The 24,648-nt window shown below is 43.7% G+C and overlaps 1 protein-coding gene across 7 annotated transcripts in view; it reads right to left on the minus strand.

Annotated features, from left to right (window-relative positions):
• Positions 1–24,648, minus strand: part of VWA7 (von Willebrand factor A domain containing 7) — a 64,869-nt gene that overhangs the window by 33,021 nt on the left and 7,200 nt on the right. For 3 of the 7 annotated variants that reach the window (XR_004536538.1, XM_033915219.1, XM_033915216.1), the window contains exons 2-3: positions 856–1,098; positions 33–314 (exon numbers count right to left, since the gene is read on the minus strand). Coding sequence is in view for 5 of the 7 variants with exons in the window: in XM_033915219.1 (XP_033771110.1) it covers positions 33–314; positions 856–1,083 (510 nt within the window). In the remaining 2 variants the exon portion in view is untranslated. Of the gene's footprint in view, positions 1–32; positions 315–855; positions 1,099–5,520; positions 5,639–8,585; positions 8,606–17,591; positions 17,723–24,648 lie in introns of those variants that run through there. The other 4 variants (XM_033915217.1, XM_033915220.1, XM_033915218.1 and 1 more) reach the window with 4 other exon arrangements.

The following is a 24,648-nucleotide window of genomic DNA, read 5'->3' on the forward strand; positions in this document are numbered from 1 at the left end:
TGAGGGGTTGATAGCTGCTGGTCCTGTCTTACCTGCAATGAATGCAGGAGGCGTCCCAGCCTCTCACGGGCCACCTCATAGCTCTCAGTCCTTGCAGCCTGCAGGATCTCTTTGCGGGTCAGCAGTAGCAGCTGGTTGGCCGTCCAGATGTTCTCAGAGTCAAAGTGCAGGGCGGGATCGTTGCGGGTGGAGCTCAAGAAGTCCATGGCGGCGTTGGCGCTTACAATCTCCATCAGTGCCGCGCGGAAAGGCTTTGCCGAGGCCTTTGCACCGCGGTAAGCCCACAGAAGGTCATCAGGCACCAGCGTCCGGCCCTGCGGACAGACGTGCGGTGGTCAGGCTGCATCTCTACGCGCCAAAGCCCCAGAGCCATCAGCTTTTCTAAATCTCACAGCCCCAGTGGCACAAGTTTTCAGAGCTGCCAAGGGGAGGCCAAGCTTTGAAATAGAGATTTTAAGCCGTGTCCCAGTCCACCTCACTCTGCCTAGTCACACCCAAGACCTTCCCAGTCCGCCTCCTGGCTCCACCCCCTGACAGACCTCAGCTATGGCATCAATAAGCAGGCGGAGACACCTTAATATAACACCTCCTGCTGCCGTGGGTCCAGTCTCGCGATAAGAACTGTGAGATTTTGTGCTTCTTATTGCAAGACTGGTCCTACAACAGCAGGAAATGACTTTTTATTAAAAAGGTGTCTCCTGCTGCTGATGTAAGGGAGAGGCTCCTGCACGGGAGTTGTTGGCTCCCCAGTGGGAGTACAGGAGATGGCCCGTGAAAGTGGGCATTTACTGCTGAATGTGGGAGACTTGGCAGGTCTGGATTTTCCAGGCCTCGGCTCTTCTGCCCAATACTTACCACAAACTCCTCTTTCTTGAGGGTCTTCCCCAGGGGATGCGGCATGTCCAGAAGAAGTTCTAGGGTCACATTCAGTATCGCCTCCTCTGTGATGTCCTGGTGTGTCTTTGAACTCCAGGAAAAGGACATGACTTTGGACCAGAAGTTGGGGAAGAAGCTGTGGGTCCCCTGTGGGAGCAGCGCTAGGACCCAGAGGAGAGGGGGGATCCAGGCCAGGGGATGTGCCATATTGCACACATTTATCTGAGAGGGGAAACAGAAAAGATCAAAGGTTAAAAACTTTGGTAAAAAGTCCAAAAAAGCTATTCTACATTTTAGCGCCTGTGGTATATAAACTGTTATTATTATTACTACTTGGATATTACTGAATTTTAACACTTACATACATGATTTGTGCCAGTAATTGTGAGTTACCCGCACAAGCTAAGTGAGGCGTAAAATCATTTTAACAAAGAATTCAAGTCAAAAGCAAAATCACCGAGTACGAAATGAATTTAAAATCAAGTTGTGTTTTCAGACTGAAATATAGGTGACAAATGATTTCAAATCAAAAATCACAAGGGCCAATTACAAGTTCATATATGACCACGCCACACCTGAGTATGCCCATGCTTTGCCTACCACCTGTCCGGTAGTTTGTCTGGAACAATTTATGGTATAGTATAGTATCAGTTAGGCCTATTTTAATAGTAACTCTCAAGCAACCAGGAACTACATTTATCCGGCATCTATCAATCCCCATGGGTGCTGGTTAACTGAGAGTCTTTCACGGTTACACTCCTGGGTAAGTGTCTCAAATGATTTCATGAGCCCTCCTTGGTAAAGATGATAAACAGTGCAAAGCAGACTTAGACATCATGAAGCATCCTAGATATAGGCCAACTTTCAATTCGTCTAATTAGGTGGCACCTATGTCAGATGCCTGATGACACCTAACTTGACCACGCCCATAACCACGCCTGTTGTTTAAGGTAGGCATGGGAGGCGTGGAAGAGCGCCTCCACTTAAGTGTCGCTAGGCGTCTTAAGAGTTCAGCACCAAACTCTTAAATTATTTAATTAGTGTTTTTTGTTGTTTGATTGGCTGAAAGCCAGCTTCAATTAGGGCACTTAAGCCCCGTTTATAGAATTCCCTAGTAATTGCCGCCAACTGACTATCCCTTAAATTGCGAGCCCTCCATAGACAGGGAAATAACTAACGTAGCTCATAGGCAGCAGAATGCTTTTTCGTTTGGGGGTCCCAAAGGCTCTGCCCTAGCCCCAGAAGCTCCCGAATCCCCCATCTACCTTCTCCGGTCGCTGTAATTTTAAATCTTCCAGCAGCTTCCGCGCAGTGTCAACGAACAAGCCTGCCCCGGAAGTCTTCATTCTGTGGCGACGCTGCCCGGCGGCTGCCCGAAGACTTAAAATTACAGCGGCCGGGAGGAGGTGGGTGGGGGAATAGAGCCATAACCGACTCTCCTGAGCGTCAATTTTTGGGGAGGCCATGGCCCCTGAGGTCTCAAGTTTCATTAAAATTTGGATTCATTTGCAATACAGTGTTCCCCCGCGAATTTGTGGTATGCTCCGACCGCCTCTTCCTGTACTAAAGTCAGGCTACACCAATCAGGAGCTGCGTGTCAAAGCATCTCCTGATTGGTGCAGCCTGACTTTAGTAACAGGAAGAGGCGGTCGGAGCATACCGCAAATGATTTTCTGCACCCGCCGGCGCCCCAGCTGCCCTCTCCTGCCTTTTGACAGGCGCAAAACCGTGCTCACGGTTTTTTGATCATTCGTAGGTGTTCCTGGAATGGAACCCCCGTGAATTTCGGTGGAGTACTGTATCATAGATTCGAAGCAATTTACAAATAAAAGCAGGGGTGTATATTATTTTAGATATAATGGAGAGAAAGACATTCCAAACTTACACCTAGGGGAAGCGGGAAGAACTACAATAAGTATTTGAAAGAGAACATACAAGGTCAAAACATGGGGAGGGTAAGACTTTGTTTTAGAAAGACGCACTAGGAAATCTCGTACAATGGATAAAAGTTTCTTTGTTTTCTTTAAAAAAAAAAAAGAAGCTTCAAAATGTCATACATAAATCAGGTCTCAAAAGCATTCTTATATAACCAGTATTTTAACATTCCTTTAAACTTATTGAATGATTTTTCTTCAATATAAGCTGGAACAGGCTGTCTGAATCAATACGTCATGCTCCATCCCTGGCAGTGTTCAAATCCAATCTAAAGGCCCACTTTTTTGAAACTGCTTTCAACACTTAACTCCCACTCACTGCTGTCAGATACCTAGACCCGCTGTATCATTTCCTCTACCATAATCTCCCCAACCCCGAAATGTCCTGTCTAAATTAGACTGTAAGCTCTTCTGAGCAGGGACCGTCTATTGTATATTAAAATGTCAGATACCTAGACCCACTGTATCATTTCCTCTGCCATAATCTCCCCAACCCCGAAATGTCCTGTCTAAATTAGACTGTAAGCTCTTCTGAGCAGGGACCGTCTATTGTATATTAAAATGTCAGATACCTAGACCCACTGTATCATTTCCTCTGCCATAATCTCCCCAACCCCGAAATGTCCTGTCTAAATTAGACTGTAAGCTCTTCTGAGCAGGGACTGTCTATTGTATGTTAAAATGTCAGATACCTAGACCCACTGTATCATTTCCTCTACCATACTCTCCCCAACCCCGAAATGTCCTGTCTAAATTAGACTGTAAGCTCTTCTGAGCAGGGACCGTCTATTGTATGTTAAAATGTCAGATACCTAGACCCACTGTATCATTTCCTCTACCATAATCTCCCCAACCCCGAAATGTCCTGTCTAAATTAGACTGTAAGCTCTTCTGAGCAGGGACCGTCTATTGTATGTTAAAATGTCAGATACCTAGACCCACTGTATCATTTCCTCTACCATAATCTCCCCAACCCCGAAATGTCCTGTCTAAATTAGACTGTAAGCTCTTCTGAGCAGGGGCCGTCTATTGTATGTTAAAATGTCAGATACCTAGACCCACTGTATCATTTCCTCTACCATAATCTCCCCAACCCCGAAATGTCCTGTCTAAATTAGACTGTAAGCTCTTCTGAGCAGGGGCCGTCTATTGTATGTTAAAATGTCAGATACCTAGACCCACTGTATCATTTCCTCTACCATAATCTCCCCAACCCCAAAATGTCCTGTCTAAATTAGACTGTAAGCTCTTCTAAGCAGGGACCATCTATTGTATGTTAAAATGTCAGATACCTAGACCCGCTGTATCATTTCCTCTGCCATAATCTCCCCAACCCCAAAATGTCCTGTCTAAATTAGATTGTAAGCTCTTCTGTGCAGGGACCGTCTATTGTACGTTAAAATGTCAGATACCTAGACCCACTGTATCATTTCCTCTGCCATAATCTCCCCAACCCCGAAATGTCCTGTCTAAATTAGACTGTAAGCTCTTCTGAGCAGGGACCATCTATTGTATGTTAAAATGTCAGATACCTAGACCCACTGTATCATTTCCTCTACCATACTCTCCCCAACCCCGAAATGTCCTGTCTAAATTAGACTGTAAGCTCTTCTGAGCAGGGACCGTCTATTGTATGTTAAAATGTCAGATACCTAGACCCACTGTATCATTTCCTCTACCATAATCTCCCCAACCCCGAAATGTCCTGTCTAAATTAGACTGTAAACTCTTCTGAGCAGGGACCGTCTATTGTATATTAAAATGTCAGATACCTAGACCCACTGTATCATTTCCTCTGCCATAATCTCCCCAACCCCGAAATGTCCTGTCTAAATTAGATTGTAAGCTCTTCTGTGCAGGGACTGTTTATTGTATGTTAAAATGTCAGATACCTAGACCCACTGTATCATTTCCTCTGCCATAATCTCCCCAACCCCAAAATGTCCTGTCTAAATTAGACCGTAAGCTCTTCAGAGCAGGGACCATCTATTGTATGTTAAAATGTCAGATACCTAGACCCACTGTATCATTTCCTCTGCCATAATCTCCCCAACCCCAAAATGTCCTGTCTAAATTAGATTGTAAGCTCTTCTGTGCAGGGACCGTCTATTGTACGTTAAAATGTCAGATACCTAGACCCACTGTATCATTTCCTCTGCCATAATCTCCCCAACCCCGAAATGTCCTGTCTAAATTAGACCGTAAGCTCTTCTGAGCAGGGACCATCTATTGTATGTTAAAATGTCAGATACCTAGACCCACTGTATCATTTCCTCTACCATACTCTCCCCAACCCCGAAATGTCCTGTCTAAATTAGACTGTAAGCTCTTCTGAGCAGGGACTGTCTATTGTATGTTAAAATGTCAGATACCTAGACCCACTGTATCATTTCCTCTACCATAATCTCCCCAACCCCGAAATGTCCTGTCTAAATTAGATTGTAAGCTCTTCTGAGCAGGGACTGTCTATTGTATGTTAACATGTACAGCACTGCGTACGCCTTTTCGGCGCTATAGAAATAATAAATAGTAGTGGCAGTACTGGTAACCTATTCCCTATTTTAGGAGCTGTAACTGAAAAGGTAGTATTGTGTCTTGCATTTATAATTCTTAGCAAGGGGACAACGCCTATGACGTAGCTCAGTGTAATTCACCTCGAACTACTACTGAAAAAGGTGTGAGCAAAAGAGAAACAAATGAAATTACAAACCCTTCTTCTTCCTTAACTGTGCACCTCTGTAAAGAACTTATTGCCAGCAAGTTGTAAGCGCAATCATGTTTTCAGCCACTGGTATGCCGCTGTCTATATCTTAGAGGTGCGGTCCGAAAGACGCTTAAGCCTTTTTATCTCTCATCACCCTCTGCCACCGAGGTGTTGGCTGTCGTGGCAGAAGTTACCACAAGCTTTCTTCGTTTTTTTCCCCCAGTTTACTGTCTATCTTTAGCTGACGTAAGGCTTTCCAGGCATCCTCTGGAGACTTTCGTCTTTTCTTACTTCCTTAGACCACATGGGAATCCCCATTTATTTTTGAATTGAGTAGGTCTTGAGGGGGAAAAAAAGCCTATTGTTACCCTGAGAAATTCCTTTCTCCTTAGCAGAGTAATGGGGAAAAAATGTGCTGGAATATTTCAAGGTTCCCCACTTTCAAGGCCGCTGCCAAGAGCTTCTCCTTTGTTTCGAAATCACAAAGGCAGACTACTGTGAGGTAAAATTTCTCAACAGGTCGCCCAAAAGTTAGGCACGGCAAGAAAATGCGCCAAGCATGTGCACCACTCGAGGCTTTGAAGATAATTCTGTTCGCCAAACATTTTGCAAAAATAGTCACGTCTTCATCCATTTTGTTCTTTTGTTCTTCCCTTATTTTTAACCGAGTCAAGCTCCAAATTGGTTGATAAGAACAAAAGAAGTTGCCACCGCTGAGGCAAACCAGAGGTCCATCTCGCCCAGCGGTCCGCTCCCACGGTGGCCCATCAGGCCTATTGCCTGAGCAGTGGTCCCTGACTATTTCTATAACCTACCTCATTCCCTTTATCCTCTAGGAACCTATCCAAACCTTCTTTGAAGCCCTGTAACGTGCTCCGGCCTACCACAGCCTCCGTAAGCGCATTCCATGTATCCACCACCCTCTGGGTGAAAAAGAACTTCCTAGCGTTTGTTCTAAACCTGTCCCCCTTTCAATTTCTCCGAGTGCCCCCTTGTACTTGTGGTTCCCCATAATTTGAAAAATCTGTCCCCGTCTACCTTTTCTATACCCTTCAGGATCTTGAAGGTTTCTATCATGTCTCCTCTAAGTCTCCGCTTCTCCAGGGAGAACAGCCCCCAACTTTTTTAGTCTGTCAGTATATGAGAGATTTTCCATACCCTTGATGACCTGGTTTATAAAACTTTGGGGTCCTTTTACGAAGGCACGCTAGTGCGTCTTAGCGCATGCCAAAAGCTAACGTGTGGCAACGCGTCCATAGGATATAATGGAATATCTTAGACGAATTGATGACCGGAGACACTGGATTTGGGGCTTCCGGTTTGCCGACAAGGATCGGATGACATCTGGAGAAGTTTGGCAGCCAAAGCAGTGAAGTCATTTCAAGCTGGACTTCAGTCTTGACTGTTTGTTTTTTATTTTTTCACTTTCTTTTTTAGTTTATGATATTTTATTTTTAAATCTCATTCATTGTTTTGCCACTTGGTTTTTGTTTCCTACTTTATTATTTAAATTTCATGTAAATTTCCCCAGAATTCTATAGTTTCAACGGTTCTCCCTTCTGCTTCTATTTCCTATCTCCCCCTCTTTTTCAACCTTTCAAAGTCCTTTAGACCATTGTAGTCTTATTAGAATGTTTATTTTCTTATTTTTCTCATCTATCTCTATTTTTATTTCTTCATTACTCTACTAATTAGATTGTGAGCCTTCGGGACAGTAAGGGAATATCTAAGTACCTATTCTACTTATAATTTTCATGCACCCTATTGTCTATTTTTTCTATAAACCGCTTAGAATCCTAACGGAGTTTAGCGGTATATAAGAAATAAATTACATTTAGCGGGCTCTAAGACGCAGTTTTAGTTTGGTATTAGTTTAACTGTCATTATAGAATACTAGCATTAGGGATATTTGGAGTATTGAGATAGGACAGATAATTTCTCCATCTCAATGGCAAAAATTTTGGTCCTGGAGAATACATACTACAAGATCAGCATCTATGAGTCAAACATGGTTGTTTATATTACATAGAGTTTTATGGACCCCTACGAGATTACAAAAATTAGATAGTAGTAGATCTAATAGATGCTGGCATTGTAGGATAGAAGTGGGGACATTGGACCATTTACTATTCTTTTGTCCCTGCATTAATTCCTTTTGGAAATTAATTTGGCCCCAAATTAATAATTTATTAGAAAATCATGTTGGACTATCATATGATACAATATTATTTGGAACAGCAATGAGAACACAAAGTCCGATTTCAGCTAACAATAATAAACTTTTATTAATTTTAACAGGGGTCGCTATACAGCAAATTACTCAGAACTGGAAGGATTACACTAAATTGAATTACACTTTTTGGTGGAATTCAATTTGTCATATATATAAAATGGAAAAAGTATTGGCATTACAACAAGGTTATATTAAAAAATTTAATAAAATATGGGGACCATTGACAAATTATTCTATTGATCAGATATAATAACACATGTATAGAACATATAGAAGGGGTAGGGAGGGAAAACTATTGTAATATTAATATGATATAAAATTCTGATAAAGGGTTTATTTAATTCACATTGTAAGAACATTTAATAATAATTTCAAGTGTTTTTTCATAATTGAATGTATTACATGTATTTCACTTGATGTAAGAATTTAAAAAAAGAATAAAAAATATTAAAAAAAAAAAAAAAGAATACTAGCATTAAGTATTTATTAGCACCGTAAAGGAATTTTTAAAAAAAAATTTATTCAAGAATTTCAGTTGACATCAAACAATATGTTTGAATAGAAATAGGGTTACAAAGGGGGGGGGGAAAAATACAAATTATATAAAATGAAAAAACGAGAATGAATGAAAGAGGGATGTCCCAAATTACAAACATTTCGCAACCTCCCCCTCCCACACACCCTTAATAAACGTAACCCATTTAGAATCAAATTAAAGGGGATTCACGAGGGCAGGAGAAGTCGATATACCAAATAAAATCTGTCGGGAAACTACCTGTACCCACTGCGTAACACAAAATCAAGTACAAAACTCATCGATTACTACGGCATCGCTTACACTCACACGACCTCAGATGATCCAACAGAAACTGGGGCCTCCCCAGAGGGCGGAAACGTCTTATTTTCAAGGAAAATAGAAAACTGAAAGGGTTAAAAAAAAAAAAAATGTTAGGGGGGGATTGATAATAATCGTCCAGGTTACGAAAAACAATAGTTTTCCTGATGTCTAGGGTGGGGTATTATTGGATAGAATTCAATTTTTCATACTTCTCCAGAAGATTCTGACCATGATGCGAAGAGTGAAGACCTGACCACTGGCAGGAAGGAGTGCAGTGCAGATCCCAATTCCTACTCCCCCCACCCCCCCCCCCCCCATCTGTCTAAATTAGACTGTAAGCAGGGACCGTCTATTGTATGTTAAAATGTCAGATCCCTAGACCCGCTGTATCATTTCATCTACCATAATCTCCCCAACCTCGAAATGTCCTGTCTAAATTAGACTGTAAGCTCTTCTGAGCAGGGACCGTCTATTGTATGTTAAAATGTCAGATACCTAGACCCACTATAATCTCCCCAACCCTGAAGTGTCCTGTCTAAATAAGATTGTAAGCTCTTCTGAGCAGGGACCGTCTATTGTATGTTAAAATGTCAGATACCTAGACCCACTGTATCATTTCCCCTACCATAATCTCCCCAACCCCGAAATGTCCTGTCTAAATTAGATTGTAAGCTCTTCTGTGCAGGGACTGTCTATTGTATGTTAAAATGTGAACAGCAAGTTTTCCTTGTGCAGCTGCGCAGGTCGGGAAACTGTTGCCAGTCTGGCCACGGGCAGGACTACCATTTCTATTCTCCCACCCTCCATCTGTCCACAATGACCAGATCTGCCTTACCTGTTCTCAAGGTTATGGCTGGACCTCACGTTAACCCATCACCGTGACCTTGAGAAGAAGTAAGAGGAAAGATCTGTTCATAAGAACAGCCTTACTGGGTCAGACCAATGGTCCATCTAGCCCAATATCCCGTCTTCACGGAGGCCAAACCAAGTCACAAGTACCTGGTAGTAGCAACATTCCAAAGCTGAGATTGTGATGTCATAATGCCTCATTCCACCAATGCCTAAGAGCCTTCATCATCAGTGATATCACAATGGATTCATTGTCCTTTACTTAAGAACATAAGAATAGCCTTACTGGGTCAGATCAGTGGTGCATCTAGTCCAGTATCCCATCTTCACGAAGGCCAATCCAAGTCAGCTGACAAAAACCCAAACAGAAGCATCATTCCATGCCACCGATCCATGTCTGTCTCAGTACTGCTGAATATCAACTCAACTGCTGTGGTATTGCACAGTTAGTGCAACGATATTCGGTTCACTAACTAGTTAAGCGCATGAAGTTAGGCCAACAAAAAGGCTGTCCTAACTTTATCTGCCAAACCTGTCTTGAATATTGGCCTCAAGGCCGGCTTAACCTATGGATCAGGTAAGGCTCGGGCCCAGGCTGTGACATCAGCAGCCCACAAGTTAAGCTACCCTACTTCTGATGCTGATGCTCTCTCCCAGAAGGGCGTGGCTTCATAGGCTAGCTACCGCGAGGAGGGACAGCAAGAGCGTCAGAGAGGGGAAGTGCAGCACTTCCCTCCCTCCTCGGACACTACTGCTTGACACTGACGCTGGCCTGTGAAGCCGCAGCCTGCCAGGATTGAGCAGTAGTGTCAGAGGAGGGAACTGGACAGGGGGAGGCATGGACCAAGGGGCAGGGTATGGGCTAGGGTGCCTTAATATTGAGTTGGCCCTGATTGGCCTGTGCGTTGACCCAGATATTAAGTGCCAGAGTCTAGACAGGGCCCAGCTTTGAATATCGAGGTTTAATTCAGCCAATGACTGTCAGCGGCCTAGATACCTCTGATCGCCGAGGTTGAATATCGAGCCCCTCGGTTCGTAAAATATTATAACAAGTTTCAAGTTTATTAAATTTTGATTTTACGCAATATCAAATATTTCAATGCGTATTACATAATTGAAATGTACAATAAAAAAACTGGGGTGACAAATACAAATAAGACAAAATTATACAAACTAATCATTATGTATTATTAATACAAACTGAAACAAGTGGGTAAAGAAAAAAATGGAATTACAATTTAAAAAAAAAATAAATAAATAAAAATAAAATTTTTTTTAACAACTAAGGTTTATACATAAGGGTAGGGTAGGTGAGAAAAGTGATGAAGGAAAGAAAGAGAGAAGGAAAGAGAAAAAAAAAAAGAAAAGATGTTTTGATAGAAAAGAAAGAAATGTAAGATTAAAAGAATTCTTTTAATTTCTATGTTGATGTTCTACATATTTGATTCCTTTGAGGTTCTGCATATTTGATTCCTAAAGGATAAATATTGTGTTTATTATCATTATCTATTTATGTATTGAATGCATCTCTATAAAGAATGCTTTTCAAACCATATTTAAATTTGTCTAGTGATGTTTCATTACGTAAATAAATAGGTAGATTATTCCACAGTTGAAGTGCTTGCACTGAAAATATAGTTGTTCTTCTTGTCCCAATTATTTTTAATGAAGGGATAGTTAGTAAATTTTGTTGTGTTGATCTTAGCGTCCTTAACGAAGAATAAGGGATTAATAGTCTAACGCTTAAAATGACAGAGCTTACATGTCCTACCGTTACTAAGCCAATAGTGGGTGTACCCCTCAGAGTATGTGGCTTTCAACAATAAAGTTCAACAGACAGCTAAGTTTTGCTTCTTTTTTTTCTAGAGATATGGATGGCATTATGTGGAGTTTTTTTATGCCTATGATAGTAAATTTGTGCAGAGTGTCTAATCGCTGCTGGAGGTCTTTTCTTGAAAGCTGCTCACTTTAATAATACTGTTGGAGAATTTTTTTTAATATTCGTTGTCAGTGATGTAGTAAAGGGGGGGCGGTCCTCTTCGGGCGCCATGTTTGTGGGGGCGCCAGCACATCTCCTCCTCTCTGCCCCCATCTCTTCTCACCCCCCCCCCTCGCCAAACACGCCCCCTCCCTCACCCCTGTACCACTAACTGAAGTTGTAGTTTGCAGAAGTCAACAAAGTGCTCCTTGCGACCCCGTGGAGCTTCCCGCCACATTGGCCGAAAAAAAATGTTTCTGGGGGCCGCGCAAACGCTGCAGCAAGACAGAGGAGGGAGCCGGCAAGACGGTAAACACCCGGGGGCAGCAGAGGAAAACACTGCATCGCCCTCGACCGGGGTCGTACAAAATACTTCACGGGGCCGCAGGTTGGACACCCCTGGCTTAGACGCTAATCCTGTGCCCACACCCTGCCCCCCTCAGTATTAAAATTTGAATAAAAATTTTTAGTGTGCGTGCACACATTGCAAAATTAACACGGGATGCCTCGGCCGTGTCCCATGGTGAGCCCTTTTCAGCTGCAGTAAGCACAAGCCGGTGCATAGCACAGCTTCGTGAAAGGAGCCCAAAGTATTTCTTCGGTCAACAACTCGCAATGAAGCTGTGGAATTTGTCGCCGGAGGACGAGGTTAAGAATACAGCTGGGTGTGAAAAGAGGTTTTTGAAAAGGCGCTGGGAGACAGGTCCATCTCTGGCTTCAGGGGAGTGAGCAAGCCAACAAAAGCTATGGGGAGTGTGAGCGGTGCAGGGGTTAGAGCTACAACCGCAGCCCCCTGGCATTGTGGGTTCAAATCCCATACTGCTCCTTGTGACCCTGAGCAAGTCACTTAATTCCCCATTGCCCAAGTACATTAGATTGGGTGTGAGGCCAACAGGACAGATAGCGAAAAATGCTTGAGAATATAAACCACTTAAGCTATACATAATATATAAATAAATTAAATCTTCCCCTTAAGATCAGCTTGGTACTTCCAAGTGTCCCTGATAAGAGACAGAATGCTGGGCTTCATGTTCTGACGTGACAAGGTATCTCATATGAGGAAGCAGGACTGTGCCAAAGGGCTCTGCACCCCTGATACATCCTCCCTTGGGACAAAAGCGAGGACTGTTGTTTTGCCCCGTCTCCCACACTCATGAAAGGCCCATTCATTCCTTTCTCCAAGTTGCACCAGCCATACTTCGAATCACCTTATTCATATGCAAATTAAGGCATATTCATACGCTAATGAGTTTCAAGGTATGCAAGTTGTTTTAAAACACTTCACAAGAGCAACCCTCTCTCGCATGTAGAAGATTTCGGACCAAACTGCAAGAAATGAGAATGGACACATTTGTTGAAACATTCAGGGTTATGTCCCTCAATTGTGTTGTGTACACGGGGTGGGAGTTGGGGGGAGATAAACCCGTGCGAACAGAGGAGCTGGAAATAGGCTGTCAGTGGAATGGCGAAGTTTTGGAAGCAATCAGTGAAAAAAAAATGACATACTGTATTTTCTACTAGACAGATAAAGCATCTTGCAGAGAAGGGCTGGGGATTTCAAAATGTTCCTAGCCGGAAAACAAGACGCTTTAGAGACAAAGGTTTGACACACACAACAGGAGATTCTGGGAAAACGTAAAGTTGCAGGGACTGAAAATGCCAGAGGAGCAGGGCTGGAACGAGGGCAGAGTGAACAGGTGCCTTATTTCAAATGGCATTTCCATTCTCCTAGGACAAGCAGGCAGCATATTCTCACATGTGGGGGGTGACGTCATCCACGGAGTGTTTCGCAAACTTTTTTCACCGCGGCACGCTAAACTCGGGGCCGCGTCTAGATGGCCTCCGAGCATGCACGGATGTCAACTGATGACATCACGAGCGTGTGCATGATAATAATAATAATAATTCTATTCTTATATACCGCCAAAGCCATGAAAGTTCGAGTCGGTTTCCAACGAGAAGTGCTGGACAATCAGCGAAGTGGTCACAGTATAAAGTCATGGAATACAAGGCAGTTAACAAGAGGAGCTGGAAAACAGCACCATACTAAGACAGTGTCAGGTCAAAAGCGCGACGGGACAAAGGCGCACGCAGACAATTGAGCGCAGCGCGGAGGTGCGCGCCAAAGAAAATTACTGTTTTTAGGAGCTCCGACGGGGGGGCGTGGGGGGAACCCCGCCACTTTACTTAATACAGATCGCGCCGCATTGTGGGGGCGTTGGGGGGTTGTAACCCCCCACATTTTACTGAAAACTTTACTTTTTCCCTGTTTTTAGGTAAAAAGTTAAGTTTCCAGTAAACTGTGGGGGGTTACAACCCCCCAAACCCCCCACAACGCCGCCGCGATCTGTATTAAGTAAAATGGGGGGGTTCCCCAACAAAACCCCTCGTCGGAGCCCCTAAAAACAGTAATTTTCTTCGGCGCACGCCTCCGTCTTGCGCTCAGTTGTCGGCGCGCGCCTTTGTCTTCCGCGATTATGTCTATGAACCTACTAAGACATCGGATAACAAGCTTACAGAATGAAAGAAGTGAAAACTAACACATTTCTTAGGATACAAATCGGGTTAAACAAATTCGTTTTTACTGATTTTCTAAAATTAAAGTAGGATGAGGAATCGTTCCATCCGCCTGCCTGGAAGGCGAGAGTTCTGTCCAGAAATCTTTTGTAGCGACAGTCCTTTATTGTCAGATAGGTGAGCAGATTAATTTTACGTGTGGGCCTAATAGACACCCAAGTATGTGGGGGCCAGGTCAAATATTGATTTAAAACAGAGGCAAAAAAATTGAAACTAAACTCCTGACGTCCGCACAAGCTCAGAGGCCCTCAAGACGCGGCCCTGAGCTCAGGGGGTGGGGGCCTTCCAAAACCCCTGGATAAAGTGCCGGGTTTTGGAAATCCCGCCATCGACAGGGGTCGTGGCAGAGAGGGGGAGAGGCACCAGCGTCTGTGCCAGCAGTGACAGGTTCATATCTCATGGTGGCACACCCTGAATCTCACCATGGCACACCGTTTGTGAATCATTGGTGTAGACTATGTAAGCTGATCCGTATTGATTTACATTGTGTAAACCATTCTGGGCTCTTCTGGGAGGACGGGATAAAAAAAATTGAGTAAATAAATAAAGACCTGTAGGTGCCCAGGGAAATAGACAATAAATGGCACTCACTTAAGGCTGCTGACCTGGTTATCACCCTCTGACGCCAGCCTAGTCCAGGGTTTTTGTGCAAGTAAGCACTGTTTTTGGGGGTTTTTTTTAAATTCTTTATTCATTTTCGTATGTTACAACAAGTGTAGCAAATAAACTCATATAAAACTTAAAGATACACACTTGATTAACTCTCATATAAGCATCAAATTTAACATTTCATTACAAATTAAAATTCTGTAATATTTTAAATATTATGAAAAAAAATCTAACATTTATATCATTCTTATTGAATCTAATAGTCCCTCCCCCTCCCTCCCTATTCAATAAATTATAAAATCATCCTTACTGTGGAATTATTGAAATACCGTATTTTCACTCATATACCGCGCACCCGTGTAAAACGTGCACACGGGTATAGCGCGTGGGGAACAGAAATTTATGTAATAAAATTTTAATATAGCGCGCACACGCGTATACCGCGCATGCTAAAACCTCCTCCCGCCTACACCGAACCGGCATCCTCCCCCCCTCGCTCGCGTCACCCCCTCCCCCTCTGATCCGAGATAATCTGAACCGGCATCCTCCCCCCCCGCTCGTGTCATCCCCCCTCCCCGCAATTCTACATCCCCCCCCCAGCACCGCAAAGACAACTCTTACCCGATTGGGCACCGGCACCGGCACCAGCACCAATGCACAGCATGTGCCAATGCCAGTGCCCGAAGATCCTCCCTCGTTGGGTTGGGCTGGGCTGGGCTGGGCGGTGCGAGAGAGATCCTCCTTCTTCCTGTGCCGGGCTGGACTAGGCTTTGAGCATTTGCGCATGTTCAAAGCCTTCTGGTCTCGCTCGCTCCGAGAGGGGGTGATGCGAGCGGGGGGGGGGGGGAGGATGCCGGTTCGCAGGGGGAATGCCGGATCAGATTATCTCGGATCGGAGGGGGAGGGGGGGTGACACGAGCGGGGGGGGTAGGATGCCAGTTCGCAGGGGGAATGCCTGATCAGAATGAAAAAAAAAATTTGTACAACGCGCTCACACGTATAACGCGTTTGGTTATGCACGGTTTGTAAAATTGTGTATAACGCGCGCGTTATATGCGTGAAAATACGGTACTCATGTATTATATAATAACAACAAGTAAAACCCACCCTTTTCCCCCCTAATCAAATACCTTAACATGGGAAAAATGAATCATTCATTACAAAAATCTGTTAACGGTCCCCAGACTTTCTGAAATTTACTAATATAACCTTTTTGCGTTGCTATTGTGAGGTCCATTTTGTAAATATGTCACACAGAATTCCACCAAAAATTATAATTTAACCTGTCATATGTTTTCCAATTGTATGTTATTTGTTGTATTGCTATTCCAGTTAAAATTAGCAAAAGCTTGTTATCTGACGAGATTTGACTTAAAAAATAATAATTTATATTCTGCATATCTTGCCCAGGGTCACAAGGAGCCGTGCGGGATTTGAACCCACAACCTCAGAGTGCCAAGGCTGTAGCTCTAACCACTGCAAAAAAAAAAAAAAAAAAATCCAATTAAAACTGCAGTAATCCAAAGAACCAGCAAAATCAAAACAAAAACTGCAGATCATGTACAAGATGCAGGCACCGTTTATTGCGATATTAATACTATTTACCAACCAAGGGACCCAACACGGTCCGTGTTTCGGACAACTTGCCTTCCTCAGGGGTCCGTGGTAAATGAGGAAGAGTAACAAATAACAGTGAGTCCAATAAACAAGTGCCGCCCGACCTCCGATATCGGGTGTCAATAGTATTACTATCGCAATAAACAGTGCCCACATCTTGTACTATGATCTGCAGTTTTTGTTTTGTTTTTGCTGGCTCTAACCACTGCACCACGCAACCTGGACACGCAACCTGGACACGCTGGTTGAATCACAGTGGAAGAGAGTTCAACAAAATGGAGGACGCGCACAGGGGCTGAAAATATACTTCTCCCCTCTCCCCCCCCCCCCATATTCAAGAGGATTAGAGTCAAAGACGGGCCGCGAATACCAAAAAAAATCACAAATAACTTTTCGCTTTCATAATCGCGGGGTTGGTGGTACAGCCCTCATGAATAGTGTGAAATGGCAAATAAAATGAGTTAGTATTCACGATTGTTTAAAAAACAAAAAAACAGTCCTTGTCCGGAGCCAAAGCCACAGTCAGCAGAAAAGTGGCTTTACTTCAAGAATAGATCCAAGGATTTCCTGGGTCTCCATATTCAAATTTTTCCAGATGTCTCAAGAGAGACTCAAAAAAGAAGAAGAGAATTCCTAAATTTGAAGCCTGGAGTGACTCAAATTGGGGGGTTTTTCTTTTTAAGATACCCATGTAAATGTGTTATTAGATATGGTTCATTGAAATATGTATTTGTAGATCCTTCTCATTTGATAAGATTTATCTCAATGAAACGCCTTGAGAATGAAGTAACAACAGCTCCTATTGGAAATTAGTTCTCGTTATTAGTAGTAGTTAAAGTGCTTCTTTATATTTGTTTGCATTTAATTAAGATACTCTTTAAATTTTGGATCTAGTTTAATTTAGAGGACTTGTGTGTGATCAGGGAAGCTGTATTTTCTTTTCCTATTATAATTTGAATGAATTATTTTTCAGATTTGAAAACTAATTTTAACAGAGATGTCTTGATCATACTTTACTGTACAAGATGTTTATGCTTGGAATTTTTATAAAATTGCATAAATAAAAAATTTAAAAAAAAAAAAAAAAAAAACCAAACCAAACCACAATACGCTGACGAAAAGCTGTGAACTTTTTTTTCTCGGCCCTCCAGGATGATGTCATGGGGGGGGGCAGAGTCAGCAAGATAAAACCCGCAAACAATCAAAGACGTGAGTGCCAAAGCTGCAAATATGGACGGAGAAGTGTACAGAATGAGATTTCAGCAGAATGCAAGGGCTGAAAATACTGCAGCAAAATGCTTAGTGCCTTGCTCTGCACCTGCCCCGTATTCTTACCCAGACATTTCGATGAAAGAATAAGTGGGGGCACCCCATACCTTGCATTCAACGGCAGCACGGATCCCTCAAACCAGTCAGCAAAGCAGGGCAGAGAGGGTCACTTTACGCTTATCTCCACAGCCAGTCCCAGCCTTGTTCTTTATCACTGGAGCATGTTCAAAATGTGGAGAATCACTGGGATACACATGCACGGGTCCCCTCCCCTAAAGTCTTAAAGCGACAGTAGCTCTCTACCCCAAGCGACAACTTTCACGCTTTTGGAGGAGGGAAGGAAGGGAGGGGGGTGGTTGTTCAAAGTGGCAAATGGGTCCTGCCACCACGCTGAACCAGTAAGTATCATGCTTCGGACGGAAGAACATCCCCTAAGAGATTTATTTATATATTTAGAAGAGTTTCTGTACCACTTTCCCCAAAGAAGAGCCCGGATCTAAAATGTATAACAGATCCTACTATCCCAGTGCTGGGATACTGGATCGGTACCGGTTTGGCCTGTGAACCAGTACTGACCCAGTGTCCCAGCCTGGTGTAAGGACATTCTCGGACACTGGGTCAGTACTGGTTCAGAGGGAAGAGTATCACTTGCAACGTGCTGGGACACTGGGCCAGTACTGGCTCAAAGGAAAAGTGTCCCTTTATACCAGTGGTCTCAAACTCGCAGGCCCGCTAGCTACTATTTTGAGGCTCTCGGTATTATAAAGAATGATTCTTTATGGAAAACGTGTGCCTTAAGTGTCCGGCGGTTGCTGTAACCTCACACAAGCGCTTTCCTGCGCCTGTATGCGGTTGTGAGGTGGAGTGGAGACGACAACTGCATACAGACGCAGAAAAGCGCTTGCGAGAGGTTACAGCAGTCAGGCGGGCAGTGCAGCTTGCGCATGTGTCCGGTGTTGGAGGAGGTGAGAGCTGAAGGTGGTTACAGACGTGACCGCCGGACACTTAAGGCACAAGTTTCCCATAAAGAATCATTCTTCGTAATACCGAGGGCCTCAAAATCGCTGGTCCAGCATCTCGTCTCTTGCAGTTGATACTTTGATAGTGTTTCACTTTCTGCATGTTGCACTGTTGTCAGAAGCAATTAAGGAAAGATTTATAAACTATAATGAGTTTTACCTCATGCAAAGTTGTCATTAACTATTTTTCTGCGGCCCTCCAAGTACCTACAAATCCAAAATGTGGCCCTGCAAAGGATTTGAGTCCGCTGCTTTATACCATGCTGGCATACAAACTTGCCATTGAATTTATAACCTCCTGAGCTCCTTTCCACCCCTCTTTCTGCAATGGCTGGAATGACGGTATATTTCATGTCTTTTATTACTAAGATCATCTTCAGGTCTCCAGGTAACAATGAGCATCGCTTCATACCATAAGAAAACTAATCCAAATGTCAGAGTTCTTATTCAGCTGGCTTGTGCCATTCGGCCCCCTCATCTCCTCTGGCTAGTTGCACAGACACAAAGCTATCCTAATCCTTCCAGAGGATATTAAAACAAGGGCTCCGCCCTCCGGAGGTCAAAACAATGGTGTGCAGGGAGTGGGTTACTATGGCTCTCCTACAACAGCCCATCAAAAGTGTTTAACTGTTTGTACAGAGCCGGAGCAGAAGTGGTTTGAGCCGTGGTGGGAGACCGTGAGAAGCCTAGTTCGTGGTTCATCTAGTCATGGGAGTGCAAGTACCAAACCACAAATGGGGGGGGGGGGGGGGAGGAGGAAGCTGTGGGGGACTCTTACATGTGAGAATATAGCAGCTAGCTCCCAGATCAAAACCCAGAATTACCTGGAATATAAGCTAACAGGACTGGCAGGGGTGGGTGCCGCAAGACATCAGCGACCACCAGTAGGACCTGCTGCAGTCCATGTTTAGATAGTAACATAGTAGATGGCGGCAGATAAAGACCCAAATGGTCCATCCAGTCTGCCCAGCCTGATTTTTTTTTTTTTCTTCTTAGCTATTTCTGGGCAAGAATCCAAAGCTCTACCCGGAACTGTGCTTGGGTCTCAACTGCTGAAAGCTCACTCCAGCCCATCTACACCCTCCCAGCCATTGAAGCCCTCCCCAGCCCATCCTCAACCAAAAGGCCATATACAGACACAGAACATAAGCAATGCCTCTGCTGGGTCAGACCTGAGGTCCATCGTGCCCGGCAGTCCGCTCACGCGGCGGCCCAACAGGTCCAAGACCTGTGCAGTAATCCTCTATCTATACCCCTCTATCCCCTTTTCCAGCAGGAAATTGTCCAATCCTTGCTTGAACCCCTGTACCGTACTCTGCCCTATTACGCTCTCTGGAAGCGCATTCCAGGTGTCTACCACACGTTGGGGAAAGAAGAACTTCCTAGCATTCGTTTTGAATCTGTCCCCTTTTAACTTTTCTGAATGCCCTCTTGTTCTTTTATTTTTCGAAAGTTTGAAGAATCTGTCCCTCTCTACTCTCTCTATGCAAGTCTGGCCTTAGTTCTTCACTATTTACTATTATTTTCTGATTCTAGATCCTCTGTGTTCATCCCACGATTTTGGACTCTTTTCAACATTTTTTTTTTTTTTAAATAGATTTTCCAGGTCATTTCTCCCCAGTGAGCTCTGCTATCCTGCATCCACCGTGGCATGACCACAGGCTGGGTCTAACCACGGCGGCCTGAGGGCCTGAGAGCAGTCGCTGTCCTTCCGCAGTCTTTCTGGGTCTGACCAGCCCCGAGGAATGGGGGATTCTGAAGCCGGACCCTTTGCCCCCCTAAAACAAAGCCCCTTGCCTCTCATTTTTTGGCTCGCATACTAAATACTTCCACGAGAATTAACTTTTAAAGCCATAGGAGTCCTTTTACTAAGCTGCACTACAATGTGGCTTGCACTATAATTAGTATGTGGGTTTCCCGCATGCTGAGGCCACTTTTAGTGGGACTGTCAAATGGTCGTGTGCAGCTTTTCCTGTTAAGAGTGTGGGCAATTAGCTCATGAGCCTTTTTCTACACCTATTGTGTAGGTGGTAATGGCTGACACGCTAACCACTCGCTAATTGGTTAGTGCGTGACGATGTAGCTTTGCTAACCAATTAGCACTAGGCACACCTACTCCCCCGCCCCCCCCCCCCCAGTGCTGAATAATAAAAAGTACTTCAGAACCAATATGCTTTATTATTTGATTTCCTAGTTTCAGTTGCTTTATAATTGATTATTCAACACTGGAAGGATAATTCTCCTTTATCACTTTATTTATGGTGGAATACTGTTTACTTTATAGAAAATATGAAGATATTGTCCTTAAATCATTAATAATAATAATAATAATAACAGTTTATATACCGCAGGAAAGTGAAGTTCTATGCGGTTTACAATGATTGAAGAGGTTACAGGTTGAGTGGGACTCTGGATCATCTGTTATATTTTTGTACATTGATACTTAATTTCTGGAGGTCAGTTTGGGGACAAATAAATATTATTCTTGAATCATCTATTCCTTTATCTTATGAAACCATAATTTGTGGTACGTTGTTACAGGTAAAGCTTACCATCTTCTTCTAAATGTAAAAGTAAATGGAAGCCTTTAGATAGATGAATATTTGACAAACTCCACGTCTCATAATTAAATTATACTATTGGTAATTATAGAAGATATTATATTGTAAACACGTCACCTGGGATCTATGGTATTCCAATTGAATTACTCAAAGACTCAGAAGGTGCTATTATGGCCCTCACTCAAGAAAAAAAACATGGCCAACCGATTGGACATCACTGTTCATACTATACCGAAACCAAGGTCTGTAACAACTATAGAACGATTGTATGAATTCCACACGCCAGCAAATTATTGCTGAAAATAATACAATGAAAATTACAATCATACGTTGAACAAGAACTACCTGAAGTTCAGGCTGGTTTCAGAAAAGGTCGAGGAACAAGAGACATTATTGTTAGATAGAGATTGGATTAGAGCAAAGAATAACAAAAGCCACTATATTTTTGCTTCATTGACTACAGAAAAGCTTTTGACTGTGTGGATCACGATAAAGTATGGGGGAACTCTAGCACAAACGGGAATATCCAAACACATAACTCAGTTGATAAAGAGCGTCTATGAAAATCAAGAAGCTGCAGTGAGAACTGAATATGGCAACAGTAATTGGTTTCCAATAAAGCATGGCGTCAGGCAAGGATGCATCTTATCACCTCACCTGTTCAACCTTTAAGGTGAAACTATCTTCAAAAAAGCAAATTTGGAAGAAGATAGTGTTGGTTTCAAAGTTGGTGGCCGAAATATAAACAACCTACAACGCTCATTACCAGCAGCAAAGAAGACATGCTGGATCTACTGAGAAAAGTCAAAGCCAAAAGTCATAACATGGGATTAGAACTGAACATAAGCAAGACGAAGATCATGAACAGGGAAAATGATGAAGATTTTGAGCTCAAAGGTGATAGAATAGAAGTTGTAAAGGATTTTAATGTCCTGGGCTCTTTTGTAAACATACTCCACAGAATAGCACTTGGGTCACTCTTCAATGAAGGCTCTCGACAAAGTATTCAAAGGCAAGGAAATGACACTCCAAACGAAGATCAGTCTTGTCCATGCACTCATTTTCTCGGTGGTCAATTCTAGAGGTGAAATACAGAAACAAGACAGAAAGCAGTTCATAGACAACCGCGCGAAAGACAAAGGCGCGCGCCGACAACTGAGTGCAAGATGGAGGCGCGTGCCGAAAAAATTACAGTTTTTAGGGGCTCCGACGGGGGGGTTTTGTTGGTGAGCCCCCCCAGTTTACTTAATAGAGATCACGCCGGCGTTGTGGGGGGTTTGGGGGGTTGTAACCCTCCACATTTTACTGTAAACTTAACTATTTCCCTAAAAACAGGGAAAAAGTGAAGTTTTCAGTAAAATGTGGGGGTTACAACCCCCCACAACGCGGCACGATCTCTATTAAGTAAAGTGGGGGGGGGTTCCCCCCACGCCCTCCCCGTCAGAGCCCTAAAAACTGTAATTTTTTGCGGTGCGCACCTCCGCGCTGCGCTCAATTGTCTGCGTGCGCCTTTGTCCCGGCACGCTTTTGACCTGACACCGACTGACTCATTTGAGCTTTGGTGCTGGAGAAGGATTTTATGCTAGAAGAGCTAGCAAATTGATTCTGGACGAGATCAAACGAGCTATATCGCCCGAAGCCAAAACGATGAAGTTACGACTGTCTTATTTTGGTCACACTGTCAGAAAAGAAAGTTAACTGGAGAAGGAAATCATGTTTGGGAAGATTGAAAGAACAAAGCATAAAGGGCGACCTGCAACCAGCTGGCTGGACACATTGAAAACAAGCATGGGGATGACGCTGGAGGACCTTACCAGATTAGCACAAAACCAATTTCTATTTAGATCTGTAATCCATCAAGTTGCTAGGAATCAAACACGAGTCGACGGCACCTATTATATTGTGTTATTGCTCATGAATAATAAGTTGTTTGATTATTAACATAGAAACATAGAAGATGACGGCAGAAAAGGGCTACAGCCCATCAAGTCTGCCCACTCAGCTTACCCACCCCCTGTCTATGCCCTAATGACCCAATTTCCTTATCTTGACCCTCGTAGGGATCCCACATGGGTATCCCATTTATTCTTAAAGTCTGGCACGCTGTCTGCCTCGATCACCTGCACTGGAAGCTTGTTCCAATGATCAACCACTCTCTCCTCCTCTCCCTATTGGCTAAGGCTCTTAACATTTGCATCTCCTCTTCCTATAGGCTAAGGCTCTTTACACCTGCATTGTGATGTCATAGAACTTTCTGATTATAGAAACATAGAAACATGATGGCAGATAAAGGCCAAATGACCCATCATAGAAACATAGAAGATGACGGCAGAAAAGGGCTACAGCCCATCAAGTCTGCCCACTCTGTTTACCCACCCCCTGACTATGCCCTAATGACCCAATTTCCTTATCTTGACCCTCGTAGGGATCCCACATGAGTATCCCATTTATTCTTAAAGTCTGGCACGCTGTCTGCCTCGATCACCTGCACTGGAAGCTTGTTCCAATGATCAACCACTCTCTCTGTGAAGAAATACTTTCTGGTGTCTGCAGGAGCCACTCTCTCCTCCTCTCCCTATTGGCTAAGGCTCTTAACATTTGCATCTCCTCTTCCTATAGGCTAAGGCTCTTTACACCTGCATTGTGATGTCATAGAACTTTCTGATTATAGAAACATAGAAACATGATGGCAGATAAAGGCCAAATGACCCATCATAGAAACATAGAAACATAGAAGATGACGGCAGAAAAGGGCTACAGCCCATCAAGTCTGCCCACTCAGCTTACCCACCCCCTGTCTATGCCCTAATGACCCAATTTCCTGATCTTGACCCTCGTAGGGATCCCACATGGGGATCCCATTTATTCTTAAAGTCTGGCACGCTGTCTGCCTCGATCACCTGCACTGGAAGCTTGTTCCAATGATCAACCACTCTCTCTGTGAAGAAATACTTTCTGGTGTCTGCAGCAGCCACTCTCTCCTCCTCTCCCTATTGGCTAAGGCTCTTAACATTTGCATCTCCTCTTCCTATAGGCTAAGGCTCTTTACACCTGCATTGTGATGTCATAGAACTTTCTGATTATAGAAACATGATGGCAGATAAAGGCCAAATGACCCATCATAGAAACATAGAAGATGACGGCAGAAAAGGGCTACAGCCCATCAAGTCTGCCCACTCAGCTTACCCACCCCCTGTCTATGCCCTAATGACCCAATTTCCTTATCTTGACCCTCGTAGGGATCCCACATGGGTATCCCATTTATTCTTAAAGTCTGGCACGCTGTCTGCCTCGATCACCTGCACTGGAAGCTTGTTCCAATGATCAACCACTCTCTCTGTGAAGAAATACTTTCTGGTGTCTGCAGCAGCCACTCTCTCCTCCTCTCCCTATTGGCTAAGGCTCTTAACATTTGCATCTCCTCTTCCTATAGGCTAAGGCTCTTTACACCTGCATTGTGATGTCATAGAACTTTCTGATTATAGAAACATAGAAACATGATGGCAGATAAAGGCCAAATGACCCATCATAGAAACATAGAAGATGACGGCAGAAAAGGGCTACAGCCCATCAAGTCTGCCCAC

This window comes from Geotrypetes seraphini, chromosome 12 (genome assembly GCF_902459505.1).
Source record: "Geotrypetes seraphini chromosome 12, aGeoSer1.1, whole genome shotgun sequence".
NCBI classification, from domain to species: Eukaryota; Metazoa; Chordata; class Amphibia; order Gymnophiona; family Dermophiidae; genus Geotrypetes; species Geotrypetes seraphini.